Below are 14,260 nucleotides of genomic sequence, written 5' to 3'. Positions count from 1 at the left end.
GTGTGTGTAAGACCTTGCACATTAGAGTGTGTGTGTGAGGTGAGGGGGGATGTGTGTGTGTGTGTGTGTGTGTGTGTGTGTGTGTGTGTGTGTGTGTGTGTGTGTGTGTGTGTGTGTGTGTGTGTGTGTGTGTGTGTGTGTGTGTGTGTGTGATGTGTATCAGTCTTGTTTATTACCAATAACATGGCTGTGGACTCGTTTCTTTCTGTCTTCAGATTGGGTAATTCTGAGTGACCATTACCTCTCAATGTCTGTGAATCACTCATGCTGCTTTCTACTGCTGCCAATATTACATACCTGAGGCTCAGTCAGACATCACACGGACTGGAAGGGTAAAATATGAGTGGAGGGCGGGACAGGGGGGATTATGCAGGAAAGGAGGGCGGGGGTTATAGTCCTAGGCTTTCACTCACCCGGGGGGTGGAGCACTGTCTCTGTCTCCACGGTGATGAAATATGACCTGAGAGCTCCTGCCAGCTCCTATGTGATCACTAGTGACAGAAGAGGGCCAACTCCATATAAATCTATTGCTTTTATTGCTCTTTCCTTCTCCCTGCCTTCCCCCTCTCATCCCTCTCTCAGTATGCAGTGTCCTCAAACAAAGTCAGATCAATATAAATCACACTTTTTATTGTTTTCCTCTGCCTCTCTCCCTTTCGCTGATGCTGCTCAGGTTATGTGACTAATGGGGGAAATGGCCAGCCCTGATAAATTCTAGTAATAAGAGCAACACACTCTGAAAGGGTTCAATCTCTTTCTTTCTTTCTTTATTTCTCTCTCTCTCTCACACACACACATACACACGCGCGCACACACACACACACACACACACACACACACACAAACACACTGTTTGCTGGAGACAAACACATGGAGAGATGCTGTTTACTACAGACAAATAGAGGTGTAAATGATGTATTGCTCTGATTCTCAGTGGAAGAGGTGTGGGGTCAGTGATGGGAAAGAGGTCTATCCCAGTGTCTGTGTTGCTCAGAATGCTTAGCATAATCTTCTCTATGGCAGCCTGCTGCACATCCTTATAATTTCCACATGGGACATTTATATAAACATTACAGTGAAGTAGGGAGAACAGAAAAAGCAGTAATTGATCCCTTTATTACAGGCTAATAATAATAATAATGATAAGTATAATACATGCCATTAGCAGATGCTTTAAGCTTAGGGGTTGATTTGATTTAGCTGAACTTGGAATGGAGGGCAGGGTCATGGTGATGGAATGGAGGACAGGGTCATGGTGATGGAATGGAGGACAGGGTCATGGTGATGGAATGGAGGACAGGGTCATGGTGATGGAATGGAGGGCAGGGTCATGGTGATGGAATGGAGGACAGGGTCATGGTGATGGAATGGAGGACAGGGTCATGGTGATGGAATGGAGGACAGGGTCATGGTGATGGAATGGAGGACAGGGTCGTGGTGATGGAATGGAGGACAGGGTCATGGTGATGGAATGGAGGACAGGGTCATGGTGATGGAATGGAGGACAGGGTCGTGGTGATGGAATGGAGTACAGGGTCATGGTGATGGAATGGAGGGCAGGGTCATGGTGATGGAATGGAGGGCAGGGTCGTGGTGATGGAATGGAGGAAGATAAGGGGGTGAGTGATGGTAGATAAAGATAAAGAACCAAAATGCCATGATATCATTCTTGCGTCATACTTGCACTACGTGCACATACTTTCTGCAAGCTGACACAAATCTAACCTTTGAGCAGTCATGTGGAAAAAAGTATTGAAGGGACATAAAACAAAATACAGTGGATTTAGTGGATGTTTTGAGAGCGAAGCAAAAATATACTGTTTTTGTGAGATGTTGGTAATTTTTTAGTTCCTAAAATACATGATTATCTTCCATGGTAAGGTTTCACTACTTCTACCGTAGGCTTCTATGGCTTATTATTGCTGCGGTCGTTAATAACAACCTAACATTATTACAAGGAAGGGTTTTGCTAGGGCAGTGGTTTCCGAAAATTGGCGTCTGCAGAAGTACTGCAGGGGGTCTGCAGCCAGATCTCAATTGTTTTTCTGTTATTATTTTTATACATTTCAATGTTTTATATTTTTTTTACATTTCATTTTTAAAATATATAAATATTGATAGCAACAACAGATTAAACAAATTTGGCAAAGGGGTCTGTGGATTGGAGGTAGCAATTCAACACAATGTAATATTAATATTATATTTATAATATACCCGTAGATGTATAACAGGGCCTTGTATTCCCTAAAATGTTGTTTTCAACATAATTTAAGCTCAGAGGGGTTGGGTTAAATGCGGAAGACACATTTCAGTTGAATGCATTCAGTTGTACAACTGACTAGGTTTCCCCTTTCCTTTTCAAACTGCAAAATTGTCTATCTGCCCCATGGGAAATGTGTAGAGTTGCATAAAGCTTTAAAAAGGTACAAATGTATCTCTGTCCCATGGCAAAATGTATAGAGTTGCAAGGAATTAGCTTAAAACGGCAACATTTTCTCTCCAATGCGAAGAGGGGGCCTTTAAAATGTTCTTTCCCAGGGCCAGATACCTGGTTAGCCCCTGCCATCCAATGCAGAACTGATAGTAAACTCCTTGTATGCTATTTTTATCGCACACTAAATTCGGAGTTGTGTTCTGATTTTGAGGGGGTCCCTGATTAATTTGCTAATACAAAAGGCGTCCTCGAACTCAAAAAGTTTGGGAATGCCTGGGCGAGTGGTTTCAAATACAGTAGCCTACTACTTGCCAGTAATCAAGATGAATTATCAACAGCTTTTATTTCGTAAAATTATTTTATGAATGTAATACTAACTCACGGAGTAGTGAAACATATTTTGAGTGTGCGTGAAATGTTTACACGTTGACTGTTGAGTTGACACCAACCTATGGTTGACACATATCATCACGCCCTCCCGCCTCGTTGAAGTATCTTGGGCGTGTTCCATAGAATCAATCTAGTTCATCATGGCGTTCTGATACGGCAGCTGGAGTTCGTTTCTCCGTCGGTCTTTCCCAAACCGTGAATTTGCCAGTTTACATGCTCTCTCGGGCTATTTCGGAAAGTGTAGAATACAATAGCGTGTAAAGATTATTTTCTCTGTGAAGCAGAATAAACTGTGAAAACTATATTACCCGCCAAATAGGCTCTTTCCAAAGTCGTTCATTCCTTGCTTGCTCGCTATCCAAGTCGGAGAGAGAAATTGTTCGGAAAGGAGAGGAGGGGTGGAAGAGGAGGCCCGTCTTTGAGGTAGCTAAGATTTGTGTTTTCAAGGACGATTGTTTTCTAACATCAAACATATAATACACAAACTAATGGTAGGTCATTCAATGGCATTTTAATTGTTGAGTCAGTTACATTGGTTTACACACTAATAACTAGTAACGTTACTCACAGCGAACTTTTGACACACTGTTCATCAACAAGCTAGCTAGCTAGCCAACAAGCTAATCTCGGTTATCAACATAATCATGCAGGACATAACTTTTTTCTTATGACCGAGATTAGTTGTGGCTGTAATGTGTCTAATTGTTTTTCATACTTGGACATTGTAGCAAAGTTACGCAAGACCACGGGATGTTTCTCATATTTGTAGAATTTTGTTTTTTTGCGAAAGATTTACTATTCTGCATGTAGCCTCTTTCAGAGCTCTGCTCCCAAATCTTGCGTTCTACGAAGTGGTCGTATTGTTTCGCAATACTAGTAAGATACATTTGTAAGAAATATAACTAATGTACTACAGTCAGGGATTATGAGGATCCCTTATGAAATTGTCACGGAGATCCTCTCCGTTCGTTCTGGACACAGTGAAAAATGCACACACCGGTTTTGAGTTTAACGCGGTTGTAGTGCATGTAATCCCACTGCTTGAATGTGTCAACATCTCTCGCCAGGGTTTCTATAATGCTCTTTAATCTAATAATAGGCTACACTTGTGATTTGAGCCCGTAGGGAATTGAATATATGAAATATTAATTTGGGATTATTTTGCGTCTGCAGTCAACAAATGGCAAATGCTCTAGTTGCAAAACGATTTCATCAGTTACGATTGACAGGTATAAATGGGACAATGAGAGAGCATATCGGTAATATTGTAGAATAGGACGTGCAGCCTGGCATGTTATGTTCCTTTTTACCTTTGGGTGTGACTGGCAGGATGACAGAGAACTTTGGAATGTAAGGGTCTTGAACTTTGTTACATTCCACATTTTATACTAGCTGTAAATAGCGCAATACCTTGTTTTATATGCAGGACTCAAACTATTGCCAATTCATATTTTTATATGTGGATAACAACAAACTAATTTACCCCCATATTACAGCTGATGCAGGCGCTATGGCCATAGCTGCGGCATGGGAGTGACGTGATAGCACGGACACGGTTTCCTATACACAACCCCCACCACCATGCTCTTCCCACTGAAGTAGAAGCAAATCTCAGAGGTGGAGACAAAGAATGGACGAGTCGGTGCTGTTGGACTTGCTGGAGTGCCCAGTGTGTTTGGAGCGGCTGGATGCCACAGCCAAGGTCCTCCCTTGCCAGCATACCTTCTGCAGGCGCTGCCTCCAGAGCATTCTGGGCTCCAGGGGAGAGCTGCGCTGCCCAGAGTGTCGCACGCTGGTGGAGTGTGCTGTGGACGAGCTGCCCAGTAACATCCTCCTGGTGCGGCTGCTGGACGGCATCAAACAGAGGCCCCGCCGGGTGGGACCCGTAGCTGGAGTCTGCGCCAATGGCACAGCCGGCGTCAGGGTGCAGGGCAACGGGCCCAGAGACCCAGGAGTTCCAGGAGCACAGCCCCAGAGAGCCCAGGCTAAGACCACCCCAGTGAGGGTAAGTAGTCCTCTTTCAGGGGGTCGATAAATATGGATGAATGAGCAAGTATGTGGTTTCCCATGGTTCGAGCCAGTTCGGAAACAAAACAAAGCAAATCTGCAGGGGTTAAATATACTGAAGTTAGTTCATATAAGGAAACCAGTCAATCAAATTCAATCAAATTCATTAGCCCTCAATCTATGGATTTCACATGACTGGGAATACAAATATGCATCTGTTGGTTACAGACAGATACCTTAAAAATGATAATCCTGAAACATGAGGTGATGGCGGCAGACTGTAGCTTATGCCTGCCCAAAACCATAACCCCACCGCCACCATGGGGCACTCTTTTCACAATGTTGACATCAGCAAACTGCTCACCCACACAATGCCATACACGTGGTCTGCAGTTGAGGCCAGTTGAATGCACTGCCAAATTCTCTAAAATGACATTGGAGGCGGCTTATGGTAGAGAAATTAACATTACATTCTCTGGCAACAGCTCCTGTGGACATTCCTGCAGTCAGCATGCCAATTGCACGCTCCCCCAACTTGAGACTTCTGTGGCATTGTTGTGAGACAAAACTGCACATTTTAGTGGCCTTTTATTGTCCCCAGCAAAAGTTGGATCTGTGTAATGATCATACTGTTTAATCAACATCTTTACATGCTACACCTGTCAGGTGGATGGATTATCTTGGCAAAGGAGAAATGCTCACTAACTAACAGGGATGTAAACAAATTTGTGCACAACGTTTTAGAGAAATAAGATTTTTGTTCGTATGAAACATTTCTGCGATCATTTATTTCAGCTCATGAAACATGGGACCAACACTTTACACGTTGGGTTTATATTGTTGTTCAGTGTAGCAGCATGTTGTGTTACTGGCTCTAATCGTTGACCCACATTAGCTATTATCATAGTCAGCTAGCCAGCTGTAGGATCACTAACAGCCCAGTGCTGAATACAACCGGGACTACTGAGCAGATGACAGTTGAGTCAACAAATGATTGCATCCTCCTGGCCTCTGAGTACAATAGTGTCATGAGGTTAATATTAAGAGATTTTTGAACTGATGTTGACCCATGAAATAGAATGGAACGTTGTTGTGCCAGGTACCTGTTGTAGTGATCGTATTGGATTGAAGGTGAAGGCTGTAGGTGTTTGTTAGGACTGACAGTTACTGTGCAGCACAGAGAGACAGTCATCAGTGAGGATGCAGAGCCAGAGGTAAGTTCAAGAATCCTATTAGCTCTCTGCCAACCAGCTTGCTGCTCTGAAGGCCAATTTGTGCAGCTGAGGCAAACCGTCTACCCTAACAATAGACAGCAGAACTTTCTCCCTCCCTCATCACTAGGAGCCACAGGGATAAGACTGGTTGAGGTGTAAGGTGGATATTTGAGATCATATGCAACAGTCCATGATATTCTTACATTTTAGTCATTTAGCAGACATTCTTATCCAGAGATTCTTCAAATCAAATTTTATAGGTCACATACACATGTTTAGCAGATGCTAAGCAAAATGATTGTGCTTCTGCCTCTGACAGTGCAGTAATATCTAAGTTTCACAACATATACCCCCAAAAAACACACACATCTAAGTAAGAAATGGATTAAGAATATATATATACATATGTCAGAGCAGCATTGGACTAAGACCGTGGCATAGTATAGAGTACAGTATATTCATATGAGATGGGTGATTAAATATTTACAAACAATTAGTGACTGGTAAGATTATAGAGTACAGTTTACACATGGGATGAGGCATTCAAGATACAAAGACATTATTAAAATGGCTAGTGTTTCATTTTCTTAATGTGGCCAGTGATTTCTAATCTATGTCTATAGGCAGCAGCCTCTGATGTTCTGAAGATGGCTGTTTAACGGTCAGTGGTGTAGTATAAAATACAGTATATACATATGAAATGGGTGATGCAATATGTAACCACAATTTTGAAAGTGACTAAGATACCGTAGAATAGTGTGGAGTACAGTTAATACATATGAGATGAGTAATGCTAGATACGGAACATTATTGAAGTGGCTAGGGATCCATTTCTAAAAGTGGCCAGTGATTCCTAATCTATGTCTATAGGCAGCTGCCCCTAATGTGCTAGTGATGGCTGTTTAGCAGTTGGATGGCCTTGATAGAAGCTGTTTTTCAGTCTCTCGGTCCTAACTTTGATACTTGAGGTGCAATTATGGTTAAGTACCTTGCTCAAGGACACATAGTCAGATTTGTCACCTAATCTGTTTGGGGATTTGTACCAGCGACCCTTCGGTTACTGACCAAACTGCTAGGCTACCTGCTGCTCAAGGCAGTGCTTGTTTAGATTTTTGCTCTCTCAATAGCATGTCGTCTGCTCGTTCTCACCCGCAAACAAATACAAGCGTTCTTTTTTATTTGAATAATCTAGGAAAATGTTAAGTACAATGCTTACTTGCATGGCATTCTCTCTTTATGAAATATCTTATGAAATAGCCTACCAGTGATTTAACATAAGATTAGATTGTCCGTTACATGCAGTAATGTTTAGGTGTCATATGGGTCAGTGGAATACTGTGTTACTGTATCCATTTTAACTATGCAGGTACAGAGATCACGTTTTCTGTTGGAGAACCTCCCTAATGCTGGTTGAACCTCATTTACTGTAGCAGTACATCAGAAGTCTGCTCATTTCAAAGGGGTTTAGGTGCATTGGAATTTCCTTCTATTCAGAAAAGCCTGTTTGTTGGAGATAAGAGCTGGTCACACTTGTTACTGCTCCATTATTTGGTCCTTTTGAGGTTTTTTATTCTCATTCTGTTATATGATCCCCTCAGTAAGGAGATGAAACTCTCAATGCCCTGAGCTATTAGCCTAAAGGCGTGAGCATGCTTCAGTTCAGCTGGCAGCTATCCAAAATCGTCTAGGTTAACCGAATGAGCGTGCTCGCATAAAATACCTTATGAGAAATAAGCGGCAATAGTACTGTTTGTCCATTTTGAGATGCCGTGGCCAGTATACACATCCTCAAAATAGTTTGAATCTGTCAATAATTTAGACATTTTAGCAGAGATCTTAGGTCGTGGAATTTTACATCTACCTAACATGTTTGGTGCAGTATTCCTCAATATAAAAATGTCCATGAAAACGAGTAGTCTCTCGTTGAGTGACAACAAAGACGTGACAAAAGAATCGCCGCTGTTGACCAATCACCAAGGAAGGAGGGTAGACTTCACCTACCGACTTTGGCTTGCCTCAAGTCATGTTTTGGTGTGCCTCAACATCCCAAAAAACCCTCACGAAGTCCAAAACTATCAAAATGTCACAATGTTGTCATAGTATATGCACAAACTCTTCTCAATGGTTTAGTCTTGGAAGCATGCGGACGCCTTAAGCCCCTGCCTAGAGCGCACACATACCACACCAATACACACACGCTGGGTGACATTCAAAACCACTGTTTGTGAGTGTACGCCAAATGTCTTCAAAGCACATTCAGCTTAATTTCCCAGCATATCCCTGCAATATCATGTTGTGTCCTTGAAGTCTTCTGCAGTCCCTCCCAGGGCATCTTACCATACAGAGAGAGAGAGAGATGAATGGGAGGGTAATGCAGGTGGAATATGTCACAACATGAAAGGCCAAGATCAAAGCGTTGGCTGGCTGGGTACTAGCCCGGTCTGATCCCTCCCTGCCTGCCCGCACAGTGCGTCCAAGAGTGCTGGACCTTGGGGACCCTTTGCCTCGCTGGCCCTGCTTGGCTCTCCTCCTATTGGACTCAGTCATCTTCCACACCACACAAACTCCCTCGCTCAATCTCTCCTATTGTCCTCAGTCTCGCCTTCTGTTGTTGTTATGTGTCCCTCAGTCTTTGAACTGGCCCCTTCAGATCGGTTCTCCTGTCCAACCCTGTCTCTCCCTCCAATTCTTATCTGGACCGAAGAATGGATGGATGGGGGGTGGAGCCTGGCAGACAGATGCACAACAGGGTTTTGTTTCTGCTTTCCTCTGATCTGACTGACACAGGCATCAGGAGCGTCTCAGGGAGAGTTGTGTGTTTGGGGGGTAGGGATGCTGCTAATGGCAGACAGAGGTTTAGGAAAGAATGCTATGGAAAAGGGTCCCTCCCTCCTCTGGCCCTGCCTTGTCACAGTGTAACAGAAGTCACAGTTGTGTGACACTGTGGCCCTAGCGTGTCTTTGATGAGGTGGAATAAAGGAGCAGGGTAGGTAGCCTCAGTGAAATGCTGTGTGACTGGAGGTTAGCTCTGTCTCTCAGATTACTGGGATATTTTGTCCTCCTGGTTTTATGTTGATTCATTCTAGAACAACCGTAGTTTTCCATCTTCCCATAAGTTTATATGAAATATAAGTCTTTATCGTGTGATGTGGGCAAAATCCATTAAGTGTGGGTCAGGGTTCAGAGGTCGTGGCGGTGTGGGGTCGCAGCCAGCAGGGTCGGATGAAAAGAACATGCTCATTAACACAGAGAAAGCACACGACGGGGAGAGAGAGTGGTTCCCCTGGATGGCTTTCATTTATATTTTAGTCTTAGAAATGATTCAAAATAAAGGTTAGGCTAGTTTTAAAACTGAATAGCTGAGGCTATGTGATGATTAGTCCTTTTGTCAGCAATAGATTGCTATATGTGTGGACGATTGACCAGGTTTCTTCAAACTGACAACAGACTAGTAGAAACAATAAGTGCAATTGGAACATGGCTCTCTCAATAATAGATCTGGAATTGTTCTACAGCTGGTGTCATTGTCACAGGTACACTTTTGATGGGACATTAGCCTTGTGTGAAACCTAGCACGTACATCTGTAGAGGAGGTTATTTGACAACCTGCTCAATGGCAAATGTTGATTAACGACACCGGGGAAGGGCTGCGTGAGGTCGTGAGCTGGACCTCCTGTGGTGTGTGTTGAGTGGAGAGCTGCAGCAGTATCCTTTTTAACTGAAGCTCGGGGGGGATAAGGCCGTTGTTTCCTCTGTAGTAATGAGGCCTTAGTACAACTCCCCCTCTGTCTATTTATTGTCTTTTCTCTATTTCTGATCCGCATATCTCCATGAAATGACTTCAAAACGAACAGGGAGCAAAAGGAAAACTCATTAATTTTGCTGCTGCCTATTGGATGCAGCTCCAAGTCCAATTTCCTGTTCCCTGTTAGAAATAGCTTAGCATTTCTGTGTAAAGTAGGTTTTTTTCCGTCTTTGTTTTGTACTTGTTTTCTTCCTCCAGTCTTTGGAGCTTAAATTTTTTTTTTATAGAAAGGAGGAATGTTGTTTACTGCTATGTCCTGGTGTAAAAGTGTCTCATTAAATTCCAGTGCTCCTCCCTGCGTCTGAGGCCGATGAGTCGCGCTGTTGGCCCTCTTTGATGACGATGTTGTTGGCGGCGTTTCCTGCTGGCTGTCTGGCTGACCTCTGCATGTGTGATGGAACACCCTCATTACACCCTCACGCTGCCCACACACTGGCAAATGCATACTTACTGCTCTCCACTGGGAACGATTGAACCGGCCCTATACCTTTCTTTCTCTCTCCTCCTATGGGTAAATCCGTTAAATTAACTTTTTTGACAGCACCGCTTTTGATTTGAATACATTTTTGCCTATTGTAGAAGTGCCAAAACAGTCTAGAGATAAAGGTGCTCAAAATGGACCCATTTTTTTCATTCACCACCATACCATAAGAATAGATAAACGTTTGAGGTTGATATCATTTAAAAGCTTACAAAAAGGGTTCTCAAGCTATTTAATCATTTCTGGAAAAAAAAAGTAATTTATATTAAATAGTAAATTAAGGCTATTTTATCGGAAAAAAAAAAAAAAAACATACATTCAGAGTTTTTTTCATGTTCATTTACATTACCAGTTATATTTGAGAATATCTTCACATTCAAGGTTTTTCTTTATTTGTACTATTTTCTACGTTGTAGAATAATAGTGAAGACATTAGCACATATGAAGACATAGCACATATGAAGACACTATGAAATAGCACATGAAATCATGTAGTAACCAAAAAAGTATTAAAACAAATCTAAATATATTTTTGTATTTGAGATTCTTCAAATAGCCACCCTTTGCCTTGATGACAGCTTTGCACACACTTGGCATTCTCTCAACCAGCTTCACCTGGAATGCTTTTCCAACAGTCTTGAAGGAGTTCCCACATGCTGTGCACTTGTTTGATGGCTTTCCTTTACTCTGCGGTCTGACTCATCCCAAACCATCTCAATTTGGTTCTTATACAGCCTGGAGGTGTGTTTTGGGTTATTGTCCTGTTGAAAAACAAATTATAGTCCCACTAAGCCCAAACTAGATGGCATGGCGTATCGCTGCAGAATGCTGTGGTAGCCATGCGATTTAACTGCCTTGAATTCTAAATAAATCAGTGTCACTAGTAGAGGTCGGCCAATTAATCGGAATGGCCGATTTAATTAGGGCCGATTTCAAGTTTTCATAACAATCGGAAATCAGTATTTTTGGGCGCCGATTTTGCCTAATATATATATATTTTTTTATACCTTTTATTTAACTAGGCAAGTCAGTTAACTTGTTATGGCTGCAATCCCGATATGGGGATCGATATGACAACTACCAGTGAAAATAGAGGGTGCCAAATTTAATCCACAGAAATCTCATAATTACAATTCCTAAAACATACATGTGTTTTATATCATTTTAAAGCTATTCTCGTTGTTAATCCCACCAAAGTGTCCGATTTCAAATAGGCTTTTCAGCGAAAGCACTACAAACGATTATTTTAGGTCTCCACCAAACCACAATAAGCACAGCCATTTTTCAGCAAAATATAGCATTCACAAAAAGCATAAATAAAGATTAAATTAATCACTAACCTTGAATTATCTTCATCAGATGACACTCATAGGACTTCATGTTACACAATACATGCATGTTTTGTTTGATAAAGTTAATATTTATATAAAAAAAATCTGTTTACATTGGCGTGTTAGATTCACTAGTTCCAAAAACATCAAGTGATTTTGCATAGCCACATCGTTTCAACAGAAATACCCATCATAAATGTAGATGATAATACAAGTTATACACATGGAATTATAGATATACCTCTCCTTAATGACGCAACCGCTGTGTCAGATTTCAAAAAAAGACATTTACGGAAAAAGCAACCCATGCAATAATCTGAGATGGCGCTCAGAACAGTAGCCAAATTAGCCTCCATGTTGGAGTCAACAGAAACCAGAAAATATATGATAAATGTTTCCTTACCTTTGATGAACTTCATCAGAATGCAGTCCTAGAAATCCCAGGTCCACAATAAATGCTTGATTTGTTCAAAGATGTCCGTTATTTATGTCCAATTAGCTACTTTGGTTAGTGCTTTGGTAAACAATTCCAAAGTCACAAAACGTGTCCACTATAACGTGACGAAATGTCCAAAAGTTCCGTAACAGTCAGTAGAAACATGTCAAACGATGTACTGAATCAATCTTTAGAATGTTGTTTACATATATCTTGAATAACGTTCCAACCGGAGAATTAGAAAACCTTCAGATGAGCGGTGGAACGCAAGTCCTTCCCCTGTGAATGCACCTGGTGAAAGCATGGTCCACTCATGGCTGTGGTGACTATTTCCTGTGTCAATCGACCCCCCTTCACATTAGTCATCAGACAAAGTTCTATTGACTGCTTACATCTAGTGGAAGGCGTAGGAAGTGAAAACTCATCCATATCTCGCTGTAATTTCAATGAGACCTTGGTTGAAAATCTGCCACCTACAGATAAAGAAAAACAACAGGAAATGGAATTTCTCAGGTTTTTGCCTGCTATATGAGTTATGTTATACTCAGACATAAGTCAAACAGTTTTAGAAACTTCAGTGTTTTCTATCCAATACTACTAATAATATGCTAATATTAGTAACTATGACTGAGGAGCAGGCCGTTTGATATGGGCACCTTTCATCCAAGCTCAATACTGCCCCTGCAGCCATAAGAAGTCAACACAACAGAACTAATTGGCTCAAATGCATTAAGAAGGAAAGAAATTCCACAAATTCACTTAACAAGGCTGTTAATTGAAATGCATTCCAGGTGACTACCTCATGAAGCTGGTTGAGAGAATGCCAAGAGTGTGCAGAGCTGTCAAGGCAAAGGGTGGCTATTTGAAGAATCGCAAATTAAATATATTTAGATTTGTTTAACACTTTTGTTTACTACATGATTCGATATGTGTTATTTCATAGTTTTGATGTCTAAACTATTATTCTACAATGTAAATAAAAATAAAGAAAAACCCTTGAATGAGTAGGTGTTCTAAAACTTTGACTGGTACTGTATGTTGTAGCTTAGACCCTATTTTACATAATCTGAAGTGTTTTTATTGTGCCCACCATCCTTTGAGAGACAACATGCAACCCACCCTGTACTCGAGCATGTTTTGGCTGATAAATGTAGTAAAATGGAAACAACTTTCAAATAGTACCGTAAAGATGGTTGGAGGTCCACACATCAGAAAATGTTGACTTGAATGGGAATATCAGTTTTAAATTATACTGTCAAGCCTAAACTACAACGGAATGGGGATACCTAATCAGTTGCACAACTGAATGCATTCAACAGAAATGTGTCTTCTGCATTTAACCAAACCCCTCTCAATCATATGTGAATAAGAAAAAAGGAGTTTACGCATTTTTAGATCATTGATGTTAGATTTAAAAATGGCAAAGTTTTTAAATAAAAAAAAATCTAGCTTTTAAATGATATCAAACTCAAAAGTTTGTTTTTTACAGTGATGATGGTGGTTGTCTCATGGTATGATATGCAAAATGGGTCAACTTTGAGCAGCTCTATCTCCTGAATGTTTTGGCATTCAGGTCCAAAAAGTAATTTTCTGACCACCTTCCATGGGCAAGTATGTATTGAAGGTTTCGTTCAAATCAAAAGGGATGCTGTCAAAAAGTGATTTAATTGAAATGGATTTACCCCCTTCTCGTTCTGTCACACATTGCCTTACCCTATCCCGACTCTAACTCTCTTCTCTTCTGTGAGTTTCCCATGGAAGTCCAGAGGGAGCTGGGAGCTAAGTGTATCATCCACCTAATGTCTGTCTTTGAAACCCTCACCATCTCTTCTTTCATGTCTCTAAGGGGCCCATCCTTTCTGCTAAGTGGCTTCTTCTGCCTCTCCCTTTATTCCTCTCTGCTTCTCCCTCTCCATCTGATCTCTCAGGCACAGGCTCCAGCTAGATGAGACTATCTCCCTTTCCTTCTGGCTGTAGCCTGAAAAGGTTAATGAGATTGGCCAATCAATACCAGTCTAGTGAGACAGCACTGCTCACATTCTGGCACGAGCAAACACTTAGCCTAGACTTTGGCTGGACTGTGAGTGCTGTGTGTGTGTGTGTGTGTATGCTCGTTGTCACGGCATGATGTGTGGGTGTACGTGTTGCCCATGCTGGTTATG

General features: G+C 41.6%; 1 protein-coding gene across 6 annotated transcripts in view; it reads left to right on the top strand.

Annotated features, from left to right (window-relative positions):
• Positions 1–2,949: 2,949 nt before the first annotated feature.
• sh3rf1 (SH3 domain containing ring finger 1) overlaps positions 2,950–14,260 on the top strand; it is a 68,937-nt gene continuing 57,626 nt past the window's right edge. For 4 of the 6 annotated variants that reach the window (XM_020499300.2, XM_031785873.1, XM_031785871.1 and 1 more), the window contains exons 1-2: positions 2,950–3,247; positions 4,321–4,829. In XM_020499300.2, coding sequence (XP_020354889.1) covers positions 4,455–4,829 — 375 coding nt within the window. In that variant the 5' untranslated portion in view covers positions 2,950–3,247; positions 4,321–4,454. Of the gene's footprint in view, positions 4,175–4,320; positions 4,830–14,260 lie in introns of all 6 variants that reach the window. The other 2 variants (XM_031785874.1, XM_031785872.1) reach the window with 2 other exon arrangements.

The sequence above is a fragment of the Oncorhynchus kisutch genome, linkage group LG13 (assembly GCF_002021735.2).
Source record: "Oncorhynchus kisutch isolate 150728-3 linkage group LG13, Okis_V2, whole genome shotgun sequence".
In the NCBI taxonomy this organism is placed as follows: Eukaryota; Metazoa; Chordata; class Actinopteri; order Salmoniformes; family Salmonidae; genus Oncorhynchus; species Oncorhynchus kisutch.
The sequence above is the reverse complement of the archived record's forward strand: the minus strand, read 5'-3'. Positions and strand labels throughout refer to the sequence as shown.